The 23,461-nt window shown below is 49.0% G+C and overlaps 2 protein-coding genes across 3 annotated transcripts in view; one reads left to right on the forward strand and one right to left on the reverse strand.

Moving 5' to 3' along the window:
- Positions 1-9,001, reverse strand: part of Ift81 (intraflagellar transport 81) — an 88,912-nt gene extending 79,911 nt beyond the window's left edge. The window contains exon 1 of the mRNA XM_040731322.1: positions 8,978-9,001. The gene's annotated coding sequence lies outside the window, so the exon portion shown is untranslated. The remainder of the gene's footprint in view (positions 1-8,977) is intronic.
- Positions 8,891-23,461, forward strand: part of P2rx7 (purinergic receptor P2X 7) — a 32,686-nt gene continuing 18,115 nt past the window's right edge. Inside the window, exons 1-5 of one of the 2 annotated variants that reach the window (XM_040731326.1) lie at positions 8,891-9,176; positions 18,048-18,216; positions 19,472-19,540; positions 21,985-22,060; positions 23,219-23,315. In XM_040731326.1, the coding sequence (XP_040587260.1) occupies positions 9,052-9,176; positions 18,048-18,216; positions 19,472-19,540; positions 21,985-22,060; positions 23,219-23,315 (536 nt within the window). In that variant the 5' untranslated portion in view covers positions 8,891-9,051. Of the gene's footprint in view, positions 9,177-15,257; positions 15,563-18,047; positions 18,217-19,471; positions 19,541-21,984; positions 22,061-23,218; positions 23,316-23,461 lie in introns of those variants that run through there. The other variant, XM_040731327.1, reaches the window with a different exon arrangement.

Below are 23,461 nucleotides of genomic sequence, written 5' to 3' on the forward strand. Positions count from 1 at the left end.
ATCAGCATCACCACCATCACCACCATCACCATCACCACCATCATCACCATCATCATCATCATCATTATTACCATCATCACCACCATCACCATCATCACCATCATCATCATCACCACCATCATCATCACCATCACCATCATCATCATTACCATCATCACCATCACCATCATCACCACCATCACCGTCATCACCACCATCATCATTACCATCATCACCATCATCATCATCATGTTAACTGTGTGGTTCATTGGACTTCAAGCATGGTGCTTATTCTTAGCAAGTTCACAATTCCCTTAATGAGAATCAGGAAATCAGCTCTTTCTTTGTGAATGGCAGCCCCAGGGACATTTGAGATGGAAAATGTGCATTTCAGGGGAACAAGTACCATATTCAACCTTCACTTAATCAGAGACATGGAGGGTGGAGCTGTAAGAGAGGGCAAGGGACAGGGGCTAAGTGGGGGAGTGTTCTGGGGGAGTGTAAGCACCAAGGGAATGATTTAGTTGATAAGAGGAGCAGTGAGAAAGGTTTTAATGTGGGCAATGAGTTGGATGTGAGAGCCTGAAGTCCTGAACTCTGCAGCCACGCCTTTCCCTCTTCGGCAGGGGGCAGAAACAAGGGGTTCTCTTCCCGTCTTACTTCTGCCCCCCAAAAAAATCCTGAGCCTAGCTGTCTGACGTGTTCCTTGGTTCTCATCTTGCCACCTGTTTGCTGACCCTGCTTTTGCCCACAGTACCATGGCCTGGGAACTTGCTCCTAGCTCCAGCCAGTCCCACTGACTTTTTTCCCCTTTGATCTGGCCATCTTGAGACTCCTCCGATGAAGGCCCACAACACAGACCCAGGAGAGTCAGGCGACTGGCAGAAAGGTGCTGTCTATCTCTACAGAATGAGCTGATGTTGTCTGATTGCAAGTAATTGGCAGAAACCCTATGTCACACAGTAAGGATTTATTATACTAAGGAAGAACTGTGGGGGATGGGACCTCTCAGGAAGTCACACAATTAGGTCAGGCTTGCTTGGTAGCAAAGTCTCTGCTGGGGATATCCCGGGGAGAAGGACGCTGGTGGCTCCTCATGTCACAGCCTCTCCCTCTCTCCGTCCCCTTCCTCTTCCCTCTTTCTTTCATTCCCTATCTCCTCTCCCACCTTGAATTTTCATCTCTCCAGGATAACTTCATTCTGTCTTCCCCAATGTTCTATGAGGTTGAATGCCCCACTGGAATCAAACCAAAAGCTTGTCAGCTCTGCTTTAATGACAACAATGGTGGTTCACTAATACAAGGGTATTTCCTCCCCCGAGAGTGCAGCTTAAAGAGGAGATGCTGTCAGGCATGTGTAGGATATTCTGGTAGATTAAACAAAAAGCAACAGCACCAGTCCACAGGAGCTTAAATATAGAATTACCATATGGTCCAGCAATTCCTTTAGGAGCTATTTATACCCTAAAGAATTAAAAGCAGGAGCTGGGTGTGATGGCTCACACCTGTTATCTCAGCCCTCATGAGGCTGAGACAGGACTGCCCCAAGTTCAGAGCCAGCCTGGGCTACACAGTGAGGCCAAGGTAGACTACAGATTGAGACCTTGTCTTCACAAAACCAAACAGTTAGGCATGGTGGCTCCTACTTGTAATCTCAGCATTTGCCAGACTGAGACAAGAGGACCAGGAGTCGAGGTTAGCTTGCCTACGTAGAAAGATCCTGGTCACAAAAGAGTCAGGGAGAGAGCTAGGACACACATTCCTTTCCCACCACATGATGCCCTCTGCCTCATTTTGATGCAGCAGAAGGCCCTCGGGAGACACCAAGCAGATGTCAGCAGCACGCTCTTAGTCTTTATAAATTGCCTGATCCCAGGTATTTTGCTACTACAACAGTCATAGGCTATGACAGATGTTGGTATTGATTGCATAACAAAGTGTGTATACTTAATGTTAGTGAACTGTATACTTGAAAATAATTCAAGACAAGATGGCTTGATGGGGCAAGATGGCTTCAGCGGGTAAAAGGAGTTTGCTACCAAATCTAATGACCTGCGTTTGTCCCCCAGGACCCACATGGTAGAAAGAAAGAATCAACTCCCAGGAGTTATTATATGATTTCCACACACATGCAGCGGAGAATATCTACACACAACAATAAAAAAAATCATGCTTAATGTGGTGGCATGGGCCTAGAGTTCTAGCACTTGGGAGGTGGGACCTCAGAGGATTAGAAATTTGAGATTATTCCCAGTGACATAGGGAGTTTGAGGATAGACTGAGCAGTTACTTGAGAGCCTGTCTCGAATATGAAGTAAGATGAAAAACCACGTGTGGTGGCACACATATTTAATCCCAGTACTCAGAAGGCAGAGGCAGGTGGATCTCTGTGAGTTCAAAGTTCTACCCAGGGGTTCCAGGACAGCCAGGGCTGTGTAGGGAGAAACAGAGTCAGCCTTCTGTTTCTGTGTTTTGGGCTCTGCCTGCGACTTTGGGAACTACCATTGATGCCCATGAGAGGCCCAGATGGTAGCAATGGCTACGAGTCCTAAGAGCGCTCTACCCTTTGGTAAGCTGAGTTGTACTGGGGGAAAGGTCCAAGCCTCGGCACTTGCGCAGCCATGCAGACTGTTGAAACAACAAATTCGTGATCTCAGGTTTTCAACACCACCCTAGAATTCCTCTTCTCCCTGTTGGCTCCCTCCCTTTGTTCAGAAACTGAATCTTCTATATGCGCGTCCCACCACTGAGGCCTGTGTCCCCCTTCTCTCCCACCAGGCGACTCTGCCTCTTACTACCTACGGAAAACGGAACCTGCCTCATTTGGGGCCCGCCTTCCCCTTCATCACTGACCTGTCACTACACTCTCCTTCTTCTTCCCTCCAACTGACACGGGCAGTTGCTCTGTCCCATAGAACATTCTATATCTTCACTGTCTCAGAGGGGGACCACTAGGCACATATGGCTAGTGTAATGAAAAGCTTCACGTTTTTATTTTATTTTAATTAAAACAGCTGTATGTGGGAGAGGCTTGGAACTGAGCCAAAACCCCTTTTATTTATATTTATTTATTTACTCAAGGAAAAAGCATGTTTAAATCCAGAGATTTCTCCCTAGCCTCTGCCACCACTGGCAGCGGGCTCTAATTAATTTGAGTTAGGGGATGAGAAGGAGGGAAGGCCAAGAGGGCACATTCACCACCAGGTGCCACGGAGCCTCAGAGAGGGGAGAGTACCACTTGGCATTGTTTTCACCAACCACAGTGAACTGTGCCAAAAGATGACACACCTGAGTGACAGTGGGAGACTCTCATCATTGAGACGAAGCCACGAAGCCATTGATGGGAACGAAGGACCTGAGCTGGGAAGGAGGAAGAATCCAACACTACTCAGGGAGATGCATCCGTGATGGCGTCATTTGTTGAGCTACTGCAAAGGACGACCAGATACCTTTTTTTTCTCCTTGATGCCAAATGCAAGCAATCTAAACAGAAAGAACCCCATCTTGTGTAGGGCTTCCTACAGCTAAACATCTCAAACCCGATGAGTCCAAGGACCACAGTCCCCACTCTAGCCAGCTCCACACCGCTTAGCTGACCAGTCCTTCCCAGACCCTACTTGAAGCAAATTCTTTCTCCCCAGGTGCCGGATGCTTGGGTCTTATATATGGCTCCCACTCTTAGCCTGCTGAGGCCTTGACTCTGTCCAGTTCCATAGTTATCTGCCCACCCTTCACCAGTGCTGTTTTAATGACAGCAGCACTTTGTCCCTGCTCCAATGGCCTATGCTCACTGGCATATTGGAGCAGTGCTCTTCCTATGGCTTCTGGAAGCACAGGGCCTCCTGCTCTTCCTCCCTTCCTACTTGTCTTTTCTCAAGGTCCAGTGTCCAGGCTGCTTCAGGTCCCTCTGTTGGGCCTACTAGATGCTGCACCGAGGCTCCCAAACTCTTAAATCACATAAGACACATACACACACACCAGCAAGAGTTTGGGAATTAGTAGTTTGCTTGGGGAGACACAACAGGAAAGATAATGGAGAAGTGGGAAGGGGTTGGGGGGAGGGAAAGCAGAAGCAGTGATGGGTCAGTCCTGCTGGGGGGCATGTGAGCTATCCTGGGGGATGACCTAGACAGACCACAGAGCTGTCCTACCCAAGGGGGGAACTGGGGTCCCCAGCCTTGGGTCTATTCTGAGAAGTTCACCTCCCGTGCAACTCTCTCGTTTTCCCTCTTCTGGAAGGTTGCTCCAGACGACATCTGTCTGGTGGCCCTGTTCGAAGCAGAGCTGATGGATCAGGGAGGGGGGGCAGAACCAACCAGATTCACTCTCCTTGGATCCTGGAATCTTGTGGATCTGGGCTTGTACTTGAGTAAGAGCCCAGTCGGTGGTGGGGTGGGGCGTGGTGGGGTGGGGTGGTGGGGGGTGATTTCACACATTATGGAGACACCCAGTGGGTGTCCAGAAGGACAGAACCACATAGCTCAGATGAATGGAATTGAAAGAGCAACCTCAGCAAAGGGAGGTTCTAGCCTCAGAGTCTACTAATAAGTTCTCAGGAAACGGGGCCTCATTTCTGACACTCACAGCTACAGAGAAATGCTGACTCCTGCTATCCTTGCAGTCAACTTTATCTGTTTCTCAAAGAAAAAACCCCAGTTTCCCCTAAAGAAGTCGGGTCTTCAGTCACTTGTAAGCAGACACCTACACCTACACACACATACACACACACACACACCCTTCCCAAGAAAGTCACCCTATAATCCCTGTTCACACCACAACCTGGCTTCTTACTTCACAAAGAAACAGACCACCGATGGTCCCCTCCTCTCCGGCTGGCTTATTGTTTGAAAGGCTCCAATGCTAACATCTTATTTCCCCCTTCTGCAATTTCCCATTTACTGCATATATCCCATTAAGATCAACTCCTATAGCCAAGTGGTGGTGCACACCTTTAATCCCAGCACTTGGGAGGCAGAGACAGGTGGATCTTTGTGAGTTTGAGGTCAGCCTGGTCTACAGAGTGAGTTCCAGCATAGTCAGGGCTACTGAGTGAAACTCTGTCTCAAAAAAATAAAGAAAGGAAGGAAAGAAATAAGAAAGCATTGTTAAGCATAGAACCTGGACTTGTGCATACTATTTCAACACTTTATCACTGAGCCACACCCAGGCTACAGATTTCGGTGTTTTTTTTTTTTAATTTATTTAACTTTATTTTGTGTGCATTGGTATGAAGGTGTCTGTGGAACTGGAGTTACAGACAGTTGTGAGCTGCCATGTGGGTGCTGGGAATTGAATCCTGCCAGTGCTCTTAATCACGGAGCCATCTCTCCAGCCATGGTGATTTTCTTTTTAAATTAAAGGATTGTTTTTACGTAAGTCTGCTTGCATGTACGCACACGTGTATGCAAGTACCTACAGAGGCCAGAAGAGGTGTCAGCTCCCTGCAGCTGGAGTTACAGACAGTGGTGAGCCACCCAACACGGTTTTGGGGAACTGAACTTGTGTTGTCAGGAAAAGCAGTTAGTAGCAGTTAGGGCTCTTAACCGTGGAATCATCTCTCCCTGTTTTTGTTTTTGTTTTTTTTTTGTTTGTCTTTTGTAATTCTTAAAACAACATGTGTGGATGCAGGGAAGGATGGAGAGATGGATGAAAGGAAGGAGGGGGGAAGAGAGGGAGGAAGGGAGGAGGAAGGGAGGAGGAAGGGAGGAGGAAGGGAGGAGGAAGGGCCATAGGCATCAACACTATTCACCAAACAGAAGCTGCTGCTTCTGTGTCTGGGTACACCATGAAGGCACAGCAGCACTGAGTTCCCTGGCTCTCCAGTGGCAGGGGGGAGAACGACCAAGTGATGACTTTGGCCAATGAGTGACAAGCAGTAGTGAATGCTTTGTTTCTAGGTCAGTGTTTAATAGCTGCTCAGAGAACTCCAGAGTTCTCATTCAAAATTCAAGATGAGGCTGCTCCATTAGCGTGGGATGTGTAGCATGGATGAGAAAGAAACCATTCTTTGAAGCCGCGAGGGCGCTTTGTGATAGCCGCATAGTCTGCCCTGTGCTCACGGACAGAAACATGCAAGTGCTGAGAGAGCCGATGTGTGTGAGGAGAAGGGAGTCAGAAGATGAGAGCCCCAGAGGGACAACATGAGGACAGGGGTGACTTACAAATCAAGGGGAGAAATTATTCCAAGCAGTACAGAGTAAGTGGCCGTGCTATTGAATGAGTCCAAGGGCCAAGCAGAATAAGGAGCACACATATGTTCAGTGAATTGGGCCACTGAGAAGTATTGGTAATCTTATTGAGAACAGCTGTGGTGGCTTGAAGCAGAATGACCCCCCACAGGCTCCCAGAAAGCTTAGTTATCAGGGGGTAGCACTATAGGAGGTGTGGCCTTCCTGGAGGAAGTGTGTCACTGGGGGTGGGCTTTGAGGTGTCAAACGCTCAAGACAGGCCCAGTGTCTCTCTCTGTTCCTGCTGCCTGCCTATCCAGGTGTGGAACTTCTGGATCTTTCCCCAGCACCACGTCTGCCTGCACACCACCATGCTTCCTGCCATGATGATAAGGGACTGAACCTCTGAACTGTAAGCCAGCCCCAACTAAATGTTTTTCTTTTTACGAGTTGCCGTGGTCACGGCGTCTCTTCGCAGCAATGGACACCCACACTGAGACAACGGCATGCGTGGCGTGGTGTGGCGGTGAAGTCCAGAGCACGGAAGGAAAGAGAGACCACAGGCTAGCCATAGAGGACATTCAGCAGGCGGTGTAAAGAAAACACAGAAGGGTTTCTGGAAATTGAATTATCAGGTGTAGCCTTTTGTTCTGCTTCCTTTCACATCTCTAAGCTCATCCAAGCTACAGCGTGTGTCTGTCTTCACTGCTTTTTCATGAGTGAACACTATTTCAGCGTGTGGATGTGTCATGCTTTCTTGGTCCATTCTTTAGTGAATGGACATTTTTGGACGTGCACACTTATTTACTGTTACATTCACTAGTTCCTTGTGCTCCTGGTAATGAATAAATGAATGGCATGAACAGAACTGTTCAAAGTCAGAGTTGTTATGATACAAAGCCAGGATTGGAGATCAGGCAGCTACCCCTCTAGTTCTAACCACCAGACTTCACTGCCCTGATGGGGACCCTGTATATCTGGTATTTAAACTTTTTGTTACATTGATCTTTGGTGTGTGTGTGTGTGTAGAGTTATTCCTCTCTTATTGCTTGGGTCCTGGGTATTGAACTCAGGTCATCAGGCTTGGTGGCAAGCAACTTTACCATCTCATGGCTCCATCTATTCTATTTACAGGTGAAGATTACTGTATTCCTCAGAGTTTTAGAGACAGCCTTGAACAACAAAACCCACAGTGGGGGCAGGATTAAGAGGAAGCAGTTAGAGCGCCACCTAGGGCTGGCAAGAGGGAAACCCTCACCACTCTCAAGCCTAGAGGACAAAGCCAGAGTTCCTAAGTAATAATCTGAATGGGGGGGCATGACACTCACCCAGCCTCTCCCTGCCCTCTAGTCTCTTGAAATGGAGCCAGCAGGGGAGGGGGCAGCTGCCTTCCCCATGTACTTCTCATAGGGAAGAGAAGTACAGACTGGAAATGTGTGGATCCTCCTGGCCAGTAATGGGGGGGGGGACAGCAGTGGGTTGAGCGGTTGAAGATTCTGTCTACTCTTTCTAGCTATCCAGCGACACCACCCGAGCCACTCCTGCTCTCTTTCTCAGGGGAACCATCGTCCTCTGAAGTCAGACTCTTAGAATGAAATATTCCACCTGTACCTGGAGGACCCTAAGTCTTGATGCAGAGAAACAGCTGCCATAGCCACGCTAGTCCCTTGCCGACCATGTCTGTTACACAGGGCCCTGGGTCAGCCGTGCAACCTGTGCCGGAATCCACCCATTTTGTAGACCTTGTTTTCCTTCAACCTGCCCGACGGGGTGTCAGACCTACTGTGGTAGCTCCAACTGTAATCCCAGAACTAGATAGGGGGAGGCAGGGAGCTGAGGAGTTCAGGCCCAGTCTCAGTTACTTAGGGAGTTCAAAAGAAGCCTGACTCGGTTACATGAGACCCTGTCCCAGAACAAAACAAAAGCAAGCAAACAAAACCCAAACCAAGAAAATCAACCAAACAAGATTGCATCTCAACTCCACCTTCCTCAGAACCCTGTCTGGGGATAGCCTCAGTCCTCAGCAAGTAGTCTCCATCAGGCATGGCCAAGAAAGCTACTCCTGCCGGTCGGTAGCTTTGTTCTTGGTGGTCTGCGACTGACTAGCCCAAGTCCTGGGTTGGCCTCCAGGGCACAGGGCAGGACAGAATCTAGAGGATCAAGCAAGCACGACGAAGTGTGGATGTAGTCTTCCCACCCCATAATGAATCTGCTCCCGCCACCATCGTCTGCAGACCATGGTTTTGCTGGGAGCAGGGAAGGTCAAAAGCCGCCTCTCACCCACCCTGTGCACCCCTGCACGTGGGCTGGCCAAAGGGCTGTAGGAAACGAACGGGTAATTTCTGTCGAGTGTGGTGGTGCACACCTGTGACCCCAGCTCTCCGGAGGTGGAGGCAGGAGGATGGGAAGTTCAGGACCAGCCTGGATGCTTGAGAGCCCGTCTCAAACAAAGAAAACAGCAGAAGAAAACCAGACGATGCAGTGAGCCTTAATGGGCCTAGGCCCCTCTCTGAGTCACGCAGGGTCTTATGACATTTGAAGGGCAGCTCCCTTCTCCCAAGTGAAATGAGTTCAAAGGAGCAAAAGAAAAGGGGGGGAGGGAATTTTAGAAATGCCCATCTTCTGAACACCATCTTTGTGCAGGCGTTGGGGGAGGAAGGCAGGGCAGGGTCATCTGCCAGCCGGGCCTGTAGGACTTGGTTCTTGTTTATGCTACTCACATTTGGGGCAGTTGCCAGGACCCGCCCCCGCTGCCGTCACTGGAGGAGCTGGAAGTTAAATGTTCCTGCTAAGAACCAGTGCGGGTTTTTTTTTTTTTTGGCTGATCCTACCTGAGTATTTGCTGTGGTCTAGCCTGGGAGGGGCTAGCCAAGGTCCAGCCTGAACAGAGAGCGAGTCTGTCGCCATGCCGACTTGCTGCAGCTGGAATGACGTCTTGCAGTATGAGACAAACAAAGTCACCCGGATCCACAGTGTGAATTATGGCACCATTAAGTGGGTCTTGCATGTGATCGTCTTTTCTTATGTTAGGTAAGTGGGGCGTGGGATGGGCAGATCTCTGCAGCACTGGATAGCACCAACTCCCCCAGGGGGCAGCTGCAGGTGCTCTTGCGGGATTCCATGTGGTTGTTAAATCTGAAACACTCTCATAATCGGCTGGGAGGAAACAGGAGGAAGCTGCCCTTGGCTGCAGCTGGAGGAAGCCACAAAGAAAGGGTGGTAGGCTTTGTGCTTCCCATTCAGCTTTTATAACTGAAGCCGAGGCCTGCCAGGATGAGCAGGGCAGGGCATGCCTGAGGAACCCGGGAGACACAGGCAGATACCCCGGGTTCCCGTGTGGAGGCAGGGATTTCCCCTGGTGAGTCTGAGTCATCCTCATGCTTAGGAGGTAAGGACCAGGCTTGGAAATGTTACTTAAGGGCATCGAGGGGGCCCTTCCCCGCCACCCCCCACCCTGAGACAGGGTTTCTCTGTATTGTTTTGGAGGTTGTCCTGGAACTCGCTCTGTAGACCAGGCTGGCCTTGAACTCACAGAGATCTGCCTGCCTCTGCCTCCTAAGTGCTGCGATTAAAGGCGTGGGCCACCAACAACCTGCCAGGGGGCCCTTTTAAAACAGTGTATTTAGTTACAATGTATTCCTTTGGACTTTCACCGATTTACAGTGTCTAGGTCCATGGTGTTCAGTGTGTTCACTGAGCTGTAGGGGGGGAGGAGGGTGTTTAGAACATTTTCAGCCAGGCATGGAGGCAGAAGCAGGTGGATCTTTGAGTTCAAGGCCAGCCTGAACTGCAGAGCAAGTTTCAGGGCAGCCGGGGCTACAGAGAGAAACCTGGTCTCAAAATACCAAAACAAAACCAGAAAAAAACCAAACCAAAACAACAACAAAAACCATTTCCATCAGCCCAAAAGCAATCTTTCCACCCTCTAGCCATCATTTTCAACTTCCTCATTGCCCCTTAGCCTCTATGGATTTACCTATTTTTCACATAGCATTCGGTCCTTTGTAACTGGCTCTTAGCATGTTTTCAGTGTTCACTTCCGTGGTCGTGTGTATTAATGCCGTACACTTTCTAATGGCCGGGTAACAGTCCACTGTATATAAACTACTCCTACTTAACATTCATCAGATGCGGCCTTTGCGTTGTTGCTATCTTTTGTTATGCCCTAATTTCTCCTCGGGTCACCTCGAAGGGGACTTGTTGGGTCACTGGGCACCTGCATGTCACCCTTGGAGGCGCTGCGGGACTGTTTGTACAGTGGCTTCACCTTTTCACAGCAGTGGAAGGTAAGGCCTCTGGTCTCCCATCCTTACCAACACGAGACACTGTGGCTTCCTGATCATAATTAACCTTGTGGGTGTGACCTGGTCGCTCATTGTGGCTTTGGCTTGTGATTCTATGACTGTGGTAAAGATGGTGCCTTTGTTACAACATGTGGCCTGCTGTGGTTTACTAAGAGGGAGAGTGGCCTCTGTGTGTGTGTGTGTGCTTGTGTGTGAAGGTAAGGGTGCGTGTCAAGGCTAGAGGTCAACTTCCTAGATAGCTCTCCTTGTTTTTTGAGACAGGTCTCTCACAGACCTGAAGCTCACTGATTCAGCCACTGATCACCAGGATCCTACAGGCTCTGCTTCCCTGGTACTGCTATGATCAGCTTTTATATGGTTGCTGCAGGTTGAATTTGGGTCTTTATGCTTGCACAGCAAACAGCCCACAGAGCCATTTTATAATCCCAGATACATCTTCTTGGCCAAGTAACTTAGCCAGCAGGCCACTGTTTCCATGTCTGTTCACACAATTTTTGGACAACTAAAGAGGAAAAAGTATACCCTTTATCATGAGTGGGGGGGGTTGGGACAGGGTTTCAGTGTGGCCTTGGAGGCTGTCCTGGAACTTTTTCTTATAGACCAGGCTGGTCTTGAACTCACAGAGATCCACCTGTCTCTGCCTCCCAAGTGCTGGGATTAAAGGCGTGCGCCACCAACGCCTGGCCCTTTATCATGATTTTGATGTGAGCAATCCATAACCGGTAGCTATTTCTAATAATCATCATTGGGAGCAGAGTGGGTATTTTTATAGTCACCCTCTATTTTGAGTCTCAGAGTAACCACAACCATGTTCAGGCTTGAGATACAGAAATGAGGATCCAAAAACCTGTGAGTGTGCGTGCGTGCATGCGCACACATGTAGATGTTATAGGTTGATGTTTAGACATGTTCTTTGACTGCTCTCCATCTTACCGTTTTTTTGAGACAGGATCTCTCCCTGAACCCAAGTCTCACCCTTTTGGCTAGGCTGGCAGCCAATGAGATAGCTCCAGGGATTTCTTTCTCTCTGATTGGCCAGCACTGTGGCTATATGCGCATGCCACCACACTTGGCCTTCCTGTGAGAACTCCAGTCTTTGTGGTGATATATTGTTTATGACTTAATAAAGCCACTACAGATCAAAATGCAAAACTAGCCGCAGCCACAGAGTCAGGCAATGGTGATACACACCTTTAATTCCACCAGCCACACTACTTAGCTATAGAAGCCTTGGCAAGCTTCCGTACACACATGGCATACATAAATTCACATAGGCATATACGCACACATACACTCAAACATAAAAATAATAAACAAGAGATCTCTAGGGAATCTGGGGCCTGTTTGTAGTCCTGGTTTGCTTGTATAGTCTCAGCCCCTAAACAGCTGTGGAGGCTATGTTTCTGGCTGTTGCCAAGGCTAGCCCCTTCCTCAGTCCCAGCAGGAGCCCCCAGCAATGGCGATCCCCCCTGGTGCTATACTCCTATTTGATTTGCTGTGACCAGGGGACTACTGTTTGAACCAAGCCACCTGTAATGTCATCATCTTGAATTTTATTCCACAATCTGAGAAGCAGAGAGGTAGAAGATATTTGCTTTCTATTGTGAATTTTCCCCCTCTTTCCTGGAGACTGATCTGAGAAATACTTCAGTGGCGAAAGGTCTGAGAAGGCTGATCTCGCTTAAAGCAGTTTCCCCTGGCCCAGCCAGCCCCTACCGCCAGCAGCACTGCTGTCCTTTGAAGCCCCAGACTGTCCTGTGCTGTGCCTGTGCTTATGGTTTTTAAAATGGAGTCCCAGATTGACTGTCTGTTCTCCAAAGGGTAGCCTCACACCTGGAAGACTGGGCCTCTTCTGTGAAGCTACCACGGGGGTGGAGAAGATACCAGACACCAAACCCAACCCAGGCACAGTATCTATGGCCTTAGGGACATGAAATGTGCCATTTATCACCTTGACCCTGGATGATGCGATAGCATTCGGGCAGCGGGAGGATTAGAAAAGGCCCTCATAGGAGGACACCCCAGCAGGAGAAGAATTCAGCCATGTGACACATTGGACCCAAAGGCCAGTACCTGCAAAGATCGAGGAAGCAAACAAGAAGGACAGCAAGAACCAGAGGGAGGAGGGAGAAGCAGGGGCCAGGGCAGATAAGAGCTGGACTGTGATTCTCTGAAGACGCTATCACCGGGGAGTGGAACCCTCTGACTGGTGTTTCTAAAGGCTCCAGAGCCACCGTGCAGAGGGAATGAGGTATGTGATAGGACAAGAATGGGTACAAGCACCACTAAGGAACTGGATGAGCCAGAGTGGGGCGGTGTTGTTGGAGAGCTGTGGACCAGGTTGAAATGGACCTGCTATGGCGCTGAAGATGCCTTTGTCTGACCCATGCAAGACAAAAGAGAGGCAAGCTCTGGTAGAGATACTGGCAGCTAAAATGTTCTGACTACTTATGTTGTGATATCTAGCCCCAAGATGTTAAAAACAAAATCTCATACATATAATCTCCAAGGAAGGAAGAGAGAGAGAGAAAATGAGCGCAATCCCTTTCTCTTTAGCTTTAGGAAAGCTGCCAGGCAGCAGGCTCCTCTGCTCCGTCACACCACGTGAGAGGCTTCTGGGTAGACGGGTGCATACCCATGGCTTCTCCACTCCAGCCCAGTCTCCCTGGCTGTTAACACAGCACAGGGCTGTGGTTTAACAGTATCTGGTTGGTGTTACAGTGTCTCAGAGGGGAATCCCAGGCCACTGCAAAAGCCAGCAGGCCCCAGACTGGACAGAATTGAGCTTTATCTTGAGGTTGCTGGAAAACAACCTCTTCGGTTCTCTCTCTATCCACTGTATTTTCATAATGCCTCTTTTTTTTTTTTTCTGGGCAAGTGTCAGGCTGTCCTCTGCCTCTTTGACAGAACACGTGGGCATTTGGAACTCACTCAAATAACCTAGTAATCTCACATCTCAAAGTCCTCAGTCATGTGTCTAGACTCTTCCCTGATAAGGTACCACTGCCAGAGAGCAGGCTCGGCAGTCCTTGGGAACGTGTCACTGAATGGGCTGAGCAGTCTCAGGAAAATCAGGAAGATAAAATAGTAGAATTTCTTTGATTTTGGCTTTCTGAGACAGGGTTTCAAGTAACTCCACATGTAGCTGCATCTGGCCTTCAATAGCTGTCGCCCAAGTGCCATGCACCCTCTTGCCCAGCTCAAACGATAGGATTTGTAGTTTTTGTTTTTTATTTATTTTGAGACAGGATTTCTATCTGTGTCAGTCCTGGCTGTCCCGGAAGTAGCTCTATATACCTGGCTGGCCTCGAACTCACAGAGATCCGCCTGCCTCTGCTTCCAAAGCGCTGAGATTAAAGGTGTGTGCCACCAATGCCCAGCAGGATTTGTAGTTAAGTGGATGTGTGAGGAACAGGATGAATGAGGGAGTCCCCTGGGCTTCCCCTCTGTAACACAAGCCTTACATGGTTAGCTCATGGCCCACTGCTAGGAAGGCTATGCTGGAGGGGACACCAGAAGCCATGGGTGTGCACCTGTCTAGCCAGAAACTTCTGCTGTGGGATGATGGAGCCGAGGAGCAGGCTGCCCCGGGAGTTTTCATAAACGAACAATGAATGAGCCATATAGAGAGAACGGACCAAGAATGAGACACATTTCTGAACTGTGCCACTGATGAGAAGTTGGTGGATACCTTCCTGGATAAGTTCAGGAGAACAAGCAAGTGGGGTCAAAGGCTAAGTTTGGAGCCTAAGGCTTTGAGTTTGAATGGTTTATGAGGCTCATAACTGTGTGTATTGATTGTGTAGATATTTGCTTTCATGGCTTTAAGACAGAATATATATCACCACACTATAGGTGGTGATTGGAGGAGCTATGGGCATGTTCAACTGTCCAGCCAGGAAAAGAAAGCAAGAAGCTTGGAACAGAGTCTCCTGAGTGGTGCTAGCATTTAAGGGGCAGGGAAATGCAGAAGTTCCCCCAAGGGATTCTGAGATGGAGAGGCCAGAGAGATCCAAGGAGGCCAGGAGAATGTAGGCTTCTTGAAGCCGAGGGAAGAAGGAGAAAGAAGTGGTCCATGGTCACCAGAGTCGATCATGGCGTCTGCAGCACGTCATCTGCACTTGGAAGAGAGTGAGTTGGCAAGGGAGGCACTGGAGAAGTGATGGGGGTGGGAGCCAGACTGGAGTGGGTGGAGGGGTGAATGGCGGAAACGGGATGCGGTGAGTCACTCTTTCAAAAGACTGGGCTCCAGCAGGAGGAGCCAAGCCCTGCATGGTACTAGGAGAACGTGGGGTGGAGGGAGGGCTTATTTTAAGATGAGAGACTATATTTGAATGCAGATGGAAAATAGATGGGGAAAGGGAGAAAGGGATGGCATAAATGAGAAGAATCACCACCATCACCATTGTCATTGTCATCTTCACTGGTACCAGCTAGCAACCACGGGGAAAGCTTGCCTGGCCCCCTTCTCTCGGGAACCACATTACAGTTCCACTCTGTGCCCTTCTCCTTCAGAGGGCTTCTCACTCTTACATCTATCCTCATGTCTGTACCAATGCCCACGGTGCTGTCCAGACCCTTCACTGTCTCAGCTATGCCCATGCGACCATGCCTCTGGCTGTCGAGACCTCTGTGAGAGGCGGTGTGCACACTTTTGCTTTGCATGAGATGATGCAGCCTTCTGTAGTTTGACCCAAGAAATTGAACCATAAATGTGCATGCCCTTTGACCTGGCATTTCACCTCAGGTGGCATAAATGCCTTTGCCGGGAGAAGACTCTCTGATAAACGCTCCTGGGAACATGGGTGAGGGTATGCACGCGGCAAAGGCGGGAGCGAGGCCCCGGGCTAGCTGTGGGTTAGGCACACGTGAAGGCAGGTCTCTCTCAGAGCCTGTCTTTCACTTTAGAGTTCGTACCTTTGCTCAGAATTCATAAGAGAGGCAGACTTTGCCGAGAAGCACTTCCTTCCTGGGGAGCTCACAGAGCCTTCTCATCATGCTGCCGGTGGGCCAGCTATGCAGGTACCAATCCGCGAAAGTCCTTCAGATCCAAAGCATATGGGTCGGGACTCTGAAGAATGCCTTTCTAGGGGCCATCTGCATCTACATTTGGTGAGTCAGGCGAGAGCCATTCTCAGGGCTCTGTGACCCCAACCTCCCTCTCTATCTCTACGCAGCCCCTCCATTCCCTCCCCTTTGGCCACACTGGCCTGCAAGGGTCTCTGGGTTGCCTTAGCTCTCCTGCTGCAGGTCTCCTGTGCCGGCCAGGTTCTCCAGATCTTCCTTCCACTGTCTCATCTCTATCAGGCTCAGCTACACACCTGGCTCCTTAGTGCTGTGCTGGTTCCAGGGTCTGGTGGGTTGTGTGCACCTGGATGCGTAAAACATCAGTTTCTTCTTCTTCTTCTTCTTCTTCTTTTTTTTTTTTTTGTTTTGTTTTGTTTTTCAAGACAGGGCTTCTCTGTGGCTTTTGGAGTCTGTCCTGGAACTCACTCTGTTGACCAGGCTGGTCTCAAACTCACAGAGATCCACCTGCCTCTGTCTCCCCAGTGCCCTCGGCCACCAATGCCCGGCCTAAACACTAGTTTCCTAGAGCTAAGAGTCACCGGGATTAGAGATTAGAGAATTGTAACTGAACCCACAGCCTAGAGAGGAAGGCTGGCTTCTCTTGAGTCATCACAGGAGGTCAAAAGTTTGTGACTGGATTGATCATTAGACTATTCTTTCTAAAGTGCAAGATACTTCAAATTCTCTTTGCCTCTTTTCTCCTTTGATGTGTCTCTAGGATGTGTTAACAGAATTCTCATGTTCACTGGGCGGTGGTGGTGGGGCACACATCTTTAATACCAGCACTGGGGAGGCAGACCCAGGCAGGTCTCTGTGAGTTTGAGGCCTGCCTGGTCTACAGAGTGAGTTCCAGGACAGCCAAAGCCATACAGAGAACCCTGTCTCAAAGAAAAACAAAAACAAAAAAGGAAGGAAGGAAGGAAGAAAGGAAGAAAAAGAATTTTCATGATCATTATGATACAGAGCTCCATTATGTTCACAAAGCCTGTGTGATTTTAACAGGATTGGGTTTTATTAAAGATGACCATGTGTTGAATAGTCTAGAGTGGATATGACACCTCAGGCTGAGCTTCCCAACCGGTAGAGCACGTGTTGTTCTGAGAGGATATTGCAATGGATAACTTGAAAGAACATTGCAAGTATTTTTGTATGTGTTTTGAGGCTGAAGCGAGACTGGACACTCACAGATGTATTTGTCTACAGTGTTCTATTAGGGTCTCTATTATTCGTGTTGAGTGGGTCCTGAATGCGGATTTCTAGCACCAACACCTTTTTATTTTTTAACTGTCTACATTTTGTGTGCGTTTGCATGCTCGTGTGCCGTGGCGTGCATGTGAAGGTCAGAGAACAACTTCTGGAAGTGAGTTCTCTCCGTCCATCTTCATGTGGGTTCTGGGGATCAAATCCAGGTAAATCTTGTCAGCAAGTGCCTTAACGCAATTCCCTGAACCGTCTCACTGGGCCGATTTCTTTCTTCTTTAATCATGGCTGGAGAAACACTAAAATGTACTATGAATAATGTCACACTTATGTGCTACTGTGCAGCTTAAGAAACAGCTTTGCTCCCTGTAAACACATCCTCTGTCCCAGTGTCTTTCCCTGGTAAACATCAGCCTGAATTTGATGTTTGTTCCTTTGTCTTGGTATTTCTATAGACATATGTCTGTATCTATAAAAATGTGTTTACTTTTTTTTCTTTAAAACAGGGTTTCTCTGTGTATCCCTGGCTGTCCTGGAACTCACTCTGTAGACCAGGCTGACCTCAGACTCGCTGAGATTCACCTGCCTCTGCCTTCTGAGTGTTGGGATTAAAGGCATGTGTGATTTTTATCTTACCCATCCAGGTAAAATTCATACAGCATAAAACTGACCACTTAAAGAGAGGGGGACATAAAGGAGGACTTTAAAGTGCACATACAGGTGTCATTTCACATGTGCTTTGTATTATATAGTAAATGCCTTTATCTACCGATATATTTTGTCGTCTTAGAAGGAAATAATGTACTCATTAGCTGTCACTCCCCATTTCTCTCCTGCAACCATCCATCTTTTACCCCGAAAGATTTATCTATTCTGTATATTTCTGATAAATGAAATGACCTACTGGGCGTGGTGGTGCATGCCTTTAATGCCAGCATTCGAGAGGCCAAGGCAAGAAGACCTCTGTGAATTCAAAGGCCATCCTGGTCTACACCAGGACAACCAGGTCTCTCTCTCTCTCTTTCTCTCTCTCTCTCTCTCTCTCTCTCTCTCTCTCTCTCTCTCTCTCTGTGTATGTATATATATATATATTCATATATGTATGAACGGGACTGAACTGAAATTCTGTCTATAGTAGGTAATACTAAGGGGGGGTGGTAGGTACAACTGCTGCCCCGGTTTGCAGAGAGGGAGAATCACAAGGAAGCGGGTCACTGGGCATAAGCAGGCTGTGAACAGAAACTGCTCTGACCACACCCCTCCCCCAGAGTTTGCAGTCCAAACCACAGCCTTGTGTAAAAATCACTGGTGTTTTTCCATCTGCCCTCAGCTTTGCTTTGGTGAGTGACAAGCTGTATCAGCGGAAGGAGCCTGTTATCAGCTCAGTGCATACCAAGGTCAAAGGGATCGCAGAGGTGACAGAGAATGTCGTGGAGGGTGGGGTGATGAAGCCACTGCACAGCGTCTTTGACACTGCGGACTACACCTTCCCTTTGCAGGTGAGCACCAGGCAGCCGACTCCAGGACCCATCCCTGGTCGCTGCCTTTCCCAATCCTTAGGAGTCTAAGCCTCATTTCAAAAACAGTTGTCTTGGGACTAGGGAATCTAGCTCAGCTGGCAGAATGCTTGGCTAGCAAGCATGAAACCCTGAATTCAATCTCTAGCGCCCATAAAACCAGTGGTAGTGTAGCCTGTAGCCCCAGGAGGTTAAGATGGAGAATCGGGAGTTCAAGGTCACCCTTAGCTGCATAGCGAGTTTAAGGCCAGCCTGGAATACATAAGACCTTGCCTCAACAGAAAAAGAAAAACGTTGTCCCTATTTAAAACCTGCGAAAATCCCAACTGAGAAAACCTAAAAATTGCAAAACTGGGTCACATCCAGCAGCTCAAAGAAGATACGTCTTCGCTTTACCCAGTCCTACTGGGCTGCTCGAAATAGCAGCGCATCCTGGCGCATTCCAAATGTGATCTGCTCACTGGCGGTGGGTACACAAGTGGCTTTAGAAGCAAGGCCACCGCGTGGCAAGCCCCAGTCAGGGTTCACAAGGGCCGAGAGCTTGTCTTCTGCGTGGCTTGTGTGATCTTTTACCTTTGAAAAGGTCCCCAGGAGATGGTTCTTGAGTCGTTCTAAAGAAAGGATGTGGTGACAAAGAGATAAAAGGTGTAGGTCACAGAGAACTGCGTGGCTAGCTGAGTCTGCAAAGCAGCTAACCAAAAAAGGAGAAATGAGAGAGGGGCCAAGGGGTGAGGAACAGATGGGGTGGGAGGAACAAAGGAGCCCATTTTCAACCCTGGGGAGCCAGAGCGCTTGGCAAAACCATCAGGCCCAAGCTGCTATTTGTTTCTAACTACAAACCATAAAAGCCACTGATTGCCCAGGTAGTGGGAAGCCCCCTGCCTTCCATTAAGCCCTGAGAAATCTGAACAGCTTGCCCAGAGTGCAGCCCACATCCACCTCCACTTCCCCAGCTCCTCAGAGTCTCAATGTCAGAAAACTGACACAGCTGCTTTTGAGCCTGGCTGGGAAAATGCCTGCTTCCCACATTCACAAGCTCCTCTGCTCCCCCTTGCCTGCTGAGACAGTTCCTGCAGCTCTGATGTTAAAAACCCTTGGCAAAGTCCATGCTGCCCACGCTGATTTCTAGAGGCCTGGAAGAGCACAAAAGCTCGCCCCCGGCACTCAGCCAAACATAGGATGCTTAAGAGCTCTGCCCCCCAAGGCCTTGCCTTTGCTCTTCCATTTCTCTCTGCAGGGGAACTCGTTCTTCGTAATGACCAATTTTCTCAAGTCAGAAGGCCAAGAACAGAAGCTATGTCCCGAGGTAAGCAGGGGGCCCTCTCAGAGAGGTGAAGGGGGAGATGCATTCTGGGAAGGAGCTCTTTGTCTGCCCGCCTCAGTCTAGGGGCCATCTGTACACCCGTTCTTGCCTTCACGGGCTCTCTGTGCAGCTCACAATATGATTCCTGGCATGTGATTTATTTCCCATTTCAGTGGAGCCTCCCAAATTCAGGAGGATAACTCCTAGACCCTTTTTACACAAGAAAACACTGAAGACATGTCATGATACACTGGAAGCCTTCAGAAAACGTGCTGCTCATAGAACCAAAATGACCACCCAGAACAGATGAAACCCAAGGCCTCCATGGGTACCACTGCCTGGAAGGCACCACAGGACTCTGGGGAGGGGAGTTTAGCCTACACTGCAGCCTGGCTTGGGCCATTCCACCTGGACATATGCCTCCTCTTTACATGGCAATACCCACGCCATCTCTGGTCATTTCAGTAGACGTGGCCACGCCCCAGTGTACACATGAATACGTGTGGATTATTCCAGCTATTCAAACACCTATGCACCCCAAGAGCTGCACACAGCTTGGGTTAGTCTCACGGTCCGAGGTGAGCTGAGCTCAGCTGGGCAGCTCTCTGTTGGTTTGGCTTTGTCTCTCACAGAGCCGGGGTTGCAAAACGGCTGCTGTTAGCACCATTTGGAGGCACCTCATCACTTCCAGGGGCTCTCAGGAGTTTTTCTTTTCTCGGGGTCTTCCCACATTCTTCCTCCAGAAGAGTAGCCACATTTCCAAACTGCAGTTCAGGGACCCCAGAGTCAAGGAGGCAGAAGAAGGTGTGCAAGCCTGGGGCTGGCCTCATGTTAGTTCTGTGATCACACACAGGCCCAGCTCCAAAGGCAGAGAGATGCTTTTTCTACAGGCCAGGAGAGTGATCAAGAGCTTCTCCAACAATCACAAAACAAATGTTAGAGTGTCTTTTACAGACAAAAAATAGAATTGGTTTATCTTCTTTCCTGGGAGTTCCTTATAGTTGATAATGAAAATCACAACCACTCAAGAGCCATAGTACATACTCATTCATTCATTCATTCATTTATTCATACTATGATGATCAAGACCTGTTACGAGTCAGGTGGGTAGTTAGGCTATAGAGATGTGACTGAGGCTTTGCAATTAAAAGATTCATAGTTGAGCCGGGCAGTAGTGTCACACGCCTTTAATCCCAGCACTCAGGAGGCAGAGGCAGATGGGCTTCTGTGAGTTCAAGGTCAGCCTGGTCTATGGATAGAGTTACAGGATGGTGAGGGCTACATAGAGAAACCCTATCTCAAAAAAAAACAAAACCCAAACCAAAACAACAACAACAAAAAAACAAATTTCCAGACGGCAAGGAGCAGAGGCTTCTGTACACCTGTGTTTGTTCTGTCTGTCTTTCCTGAGACTGGCTGTTCGTCCTGCTGCACAAAGTCAAACACAACCAAGCCTTTTCTCCTGCCTTATTCTGACCTTCAGCCCCAGACACAGCTGGCCCATGTTCCCCAGCCAGGGGTGTGCTAGCAGTGTCCTTTCTTCCCACGAGGCCTGCTGCACCTTGGTACCTGTCAGCTTCCCCATCCTGTGTGGCAGGGCCACCACAGCCTCAACCTTGCCATCCGCTCGCTACACCAATCCCTGAAAGTGCCTCCTGGCTGCTTACATTTTTATGTATTTTTGCTTCTGAGATGTCATTCATCCATTCTAAGACCTATGACCTCTGAGTATACAGTTCGGTGATTTTTTTTCAACATCATGCAATCCATCACCATAATTACCTAATTCCAGGAAAGTTTCTATTGCCCCCAAGGAAACTTTGACTCCCAAAACAAATCCTCCCCATTAGTGACCAATCTGTCCCTCCTCCCTACAGCCACTGACAGCCAGCCTGCTCTTCTCTGTGGATTTCCTTATTCAGGACATTTCCTATACATACAGCCACACAGGACGTGGCCTCTTGTGTCCGACCCCTTTCACACTGAATCATGTTTTGAAGTCATCCACATGTAGCATGTGTCAGGACCTGGCTGAACAAGACTCTACATATGGGGGCTGAAAAATGAGTTAGTCATTAAGATGCTTCCATTCATGCATGAGGATCCAAGTTTGATCCCTGGCATCCACATAAAGAGCAGGGTGTAGCTGTGCTCACTTGTGATCCTAGTTCTGGGGAGGCAGGCAGGGGTGTTCCTGGGGATTGATGGTGGGCCAGCCAGCCCAGCCAAACGGTGGGAGACCTTGTCTCAAAAAAATAAGGCAGAGAGTGATAGAAAAGGATGCCTGACATTGACCTCTGGCTTACACACACACACACACACACACACACACACACACACACACACACACACACGCACGCACGCACGCACGCACGCTCTGGTGAGCAGGGGTTTGTGGTATCTTGGTGATTCAATGCTCACTCTCTGTTCTGCCCTTCCTCCTGCAGTTTCCCGCCGGCCGCTCTGCACTCTGTAAATCTGACAGGGACTGTAAAGAGGGATGGATGGACGCACAAAGCAAAGGTGCTTCTCTGTCCTTTGAAATGCTGAGGGGGACGAACCAGCGACTTTGTGACATTCATGAGCTTCAGTTTCCAGCCAAGTCCTTAGCCTCTGGCTTTCGGTTGCCTTTCCCTCCACCAAATCACAGGTCAGGCCGTGCCTGTTCCTGATTTGTCCCCAACAGACCAGCTGAAACCTGTGCGAATGACTCCAATGCCCCGGGAGAGATGTGGGGTCAGGGTCTAATTGTTGGAGAACTTCCCCTAAGGCAGGGAGCTTGAGCCTCCAAGGACCTGGAAGCTTAACTTTTTAATTTTACTTTTCCTTCCTTCCTTCTTTCCTTCCTTCCCTCCTTCCTTCCTTCCCTCACTCTTGCTTTCTTTTCTTTTCTTTCTCGATACTGGAGATCGAACCCAGGGCTTCTTGAAGACTGGGTAAGCACTCAACCACTGAGCTACAGCCCCAGCCTTGCAAAAAGACATGGCCTCGTGCTTTAACTTTAAAAGGCATAAGACTCTGATATGGTAGTGCAGGTCTTTAATCCCAGCAGAGGTAGAGGCAGGTGGGTCTCGAGGCCAGTCTTGTCTACATAGCAAGTTCCAGGCCAGCCAGAACAAGGAAGTAAGAGCCACCAGTGGATACAATGTACACACTCGTAGGAAAGCACCCGAAGTGTTGCATTTCATTCCATAACATGTATATGTGAGTTGCCATGGAGATCACTGTAAGGTGGCTTGTCCTTTATCAGTTCTCTTCCTTCCTGACACTTCAGAAAGATGCCCCCAAGTCCCTCATGTGGCTTCACACATCCCCAGATGAGCTGTGTACTCCTGGAGACACCCAGATGCCACACGAGAAGCCACACTTTCGTCCACAAAGAGTACACATTGTATACAGAACTCTCCGCTAAGGCATTGCTCCCTGAAAGAAACAAAAACAAAGGGCAGGCAGACCCCAGCATCTCCCTGCGCTATCTCTGGGCCTTTCTAGGGATGTACTGGCAAGTGCTCTGTTTGGCTTGGAGTGCATAGGTGTGGAGGGTGGGGTTAAATGGGGGAAGGAGCTGCTTGGTCTAAGAGTGTAGTGTCTCTGTGTGGGCTGAGTTCATGGTGCCCCCTAGAGATATTCCTTGTCTGGCACATTCACATCTGTGGTTCTTCAACCCCTTAAAACTTGTAGGACTCCAGACTGGCAAGTGTATACAATATGATAAGAACAGGAAGACCTGTGAAGTCTTTGCCTGGTGTCCCGCTGAGGAGGGGAAAGAGGCCCCCCGGTGAGTTACATGATGGGAGGCACAAACAGTGGCCTTGGCTGCATAGCCCTGTCTTGGAGACCTCTATGTCATCTCTGGGAAGGCCATGCCAGCTCTTAACATGTTATAGTAGTCCGGAACCAGCTGGTATGCAGCTGTGACCTGGA

The sequence above is a fragment of the Mesocricetus auratus genome, unplaced genomic scaffold, assembly GCF_017639785.1.
Source record: "Mesocricetus auratus isolate SY011 unplaced genomic scaffold, BCM_Maur_2.0 Super-Scaffold_100025, whole genome shotgun sequence".
Classification (NCBI taxonomy): Eukaryota; Metazoa; Chordata; class Mammalia; order Rodentia; family Cricetidae; genus Mesocricetus; species Mesocricetus auratus.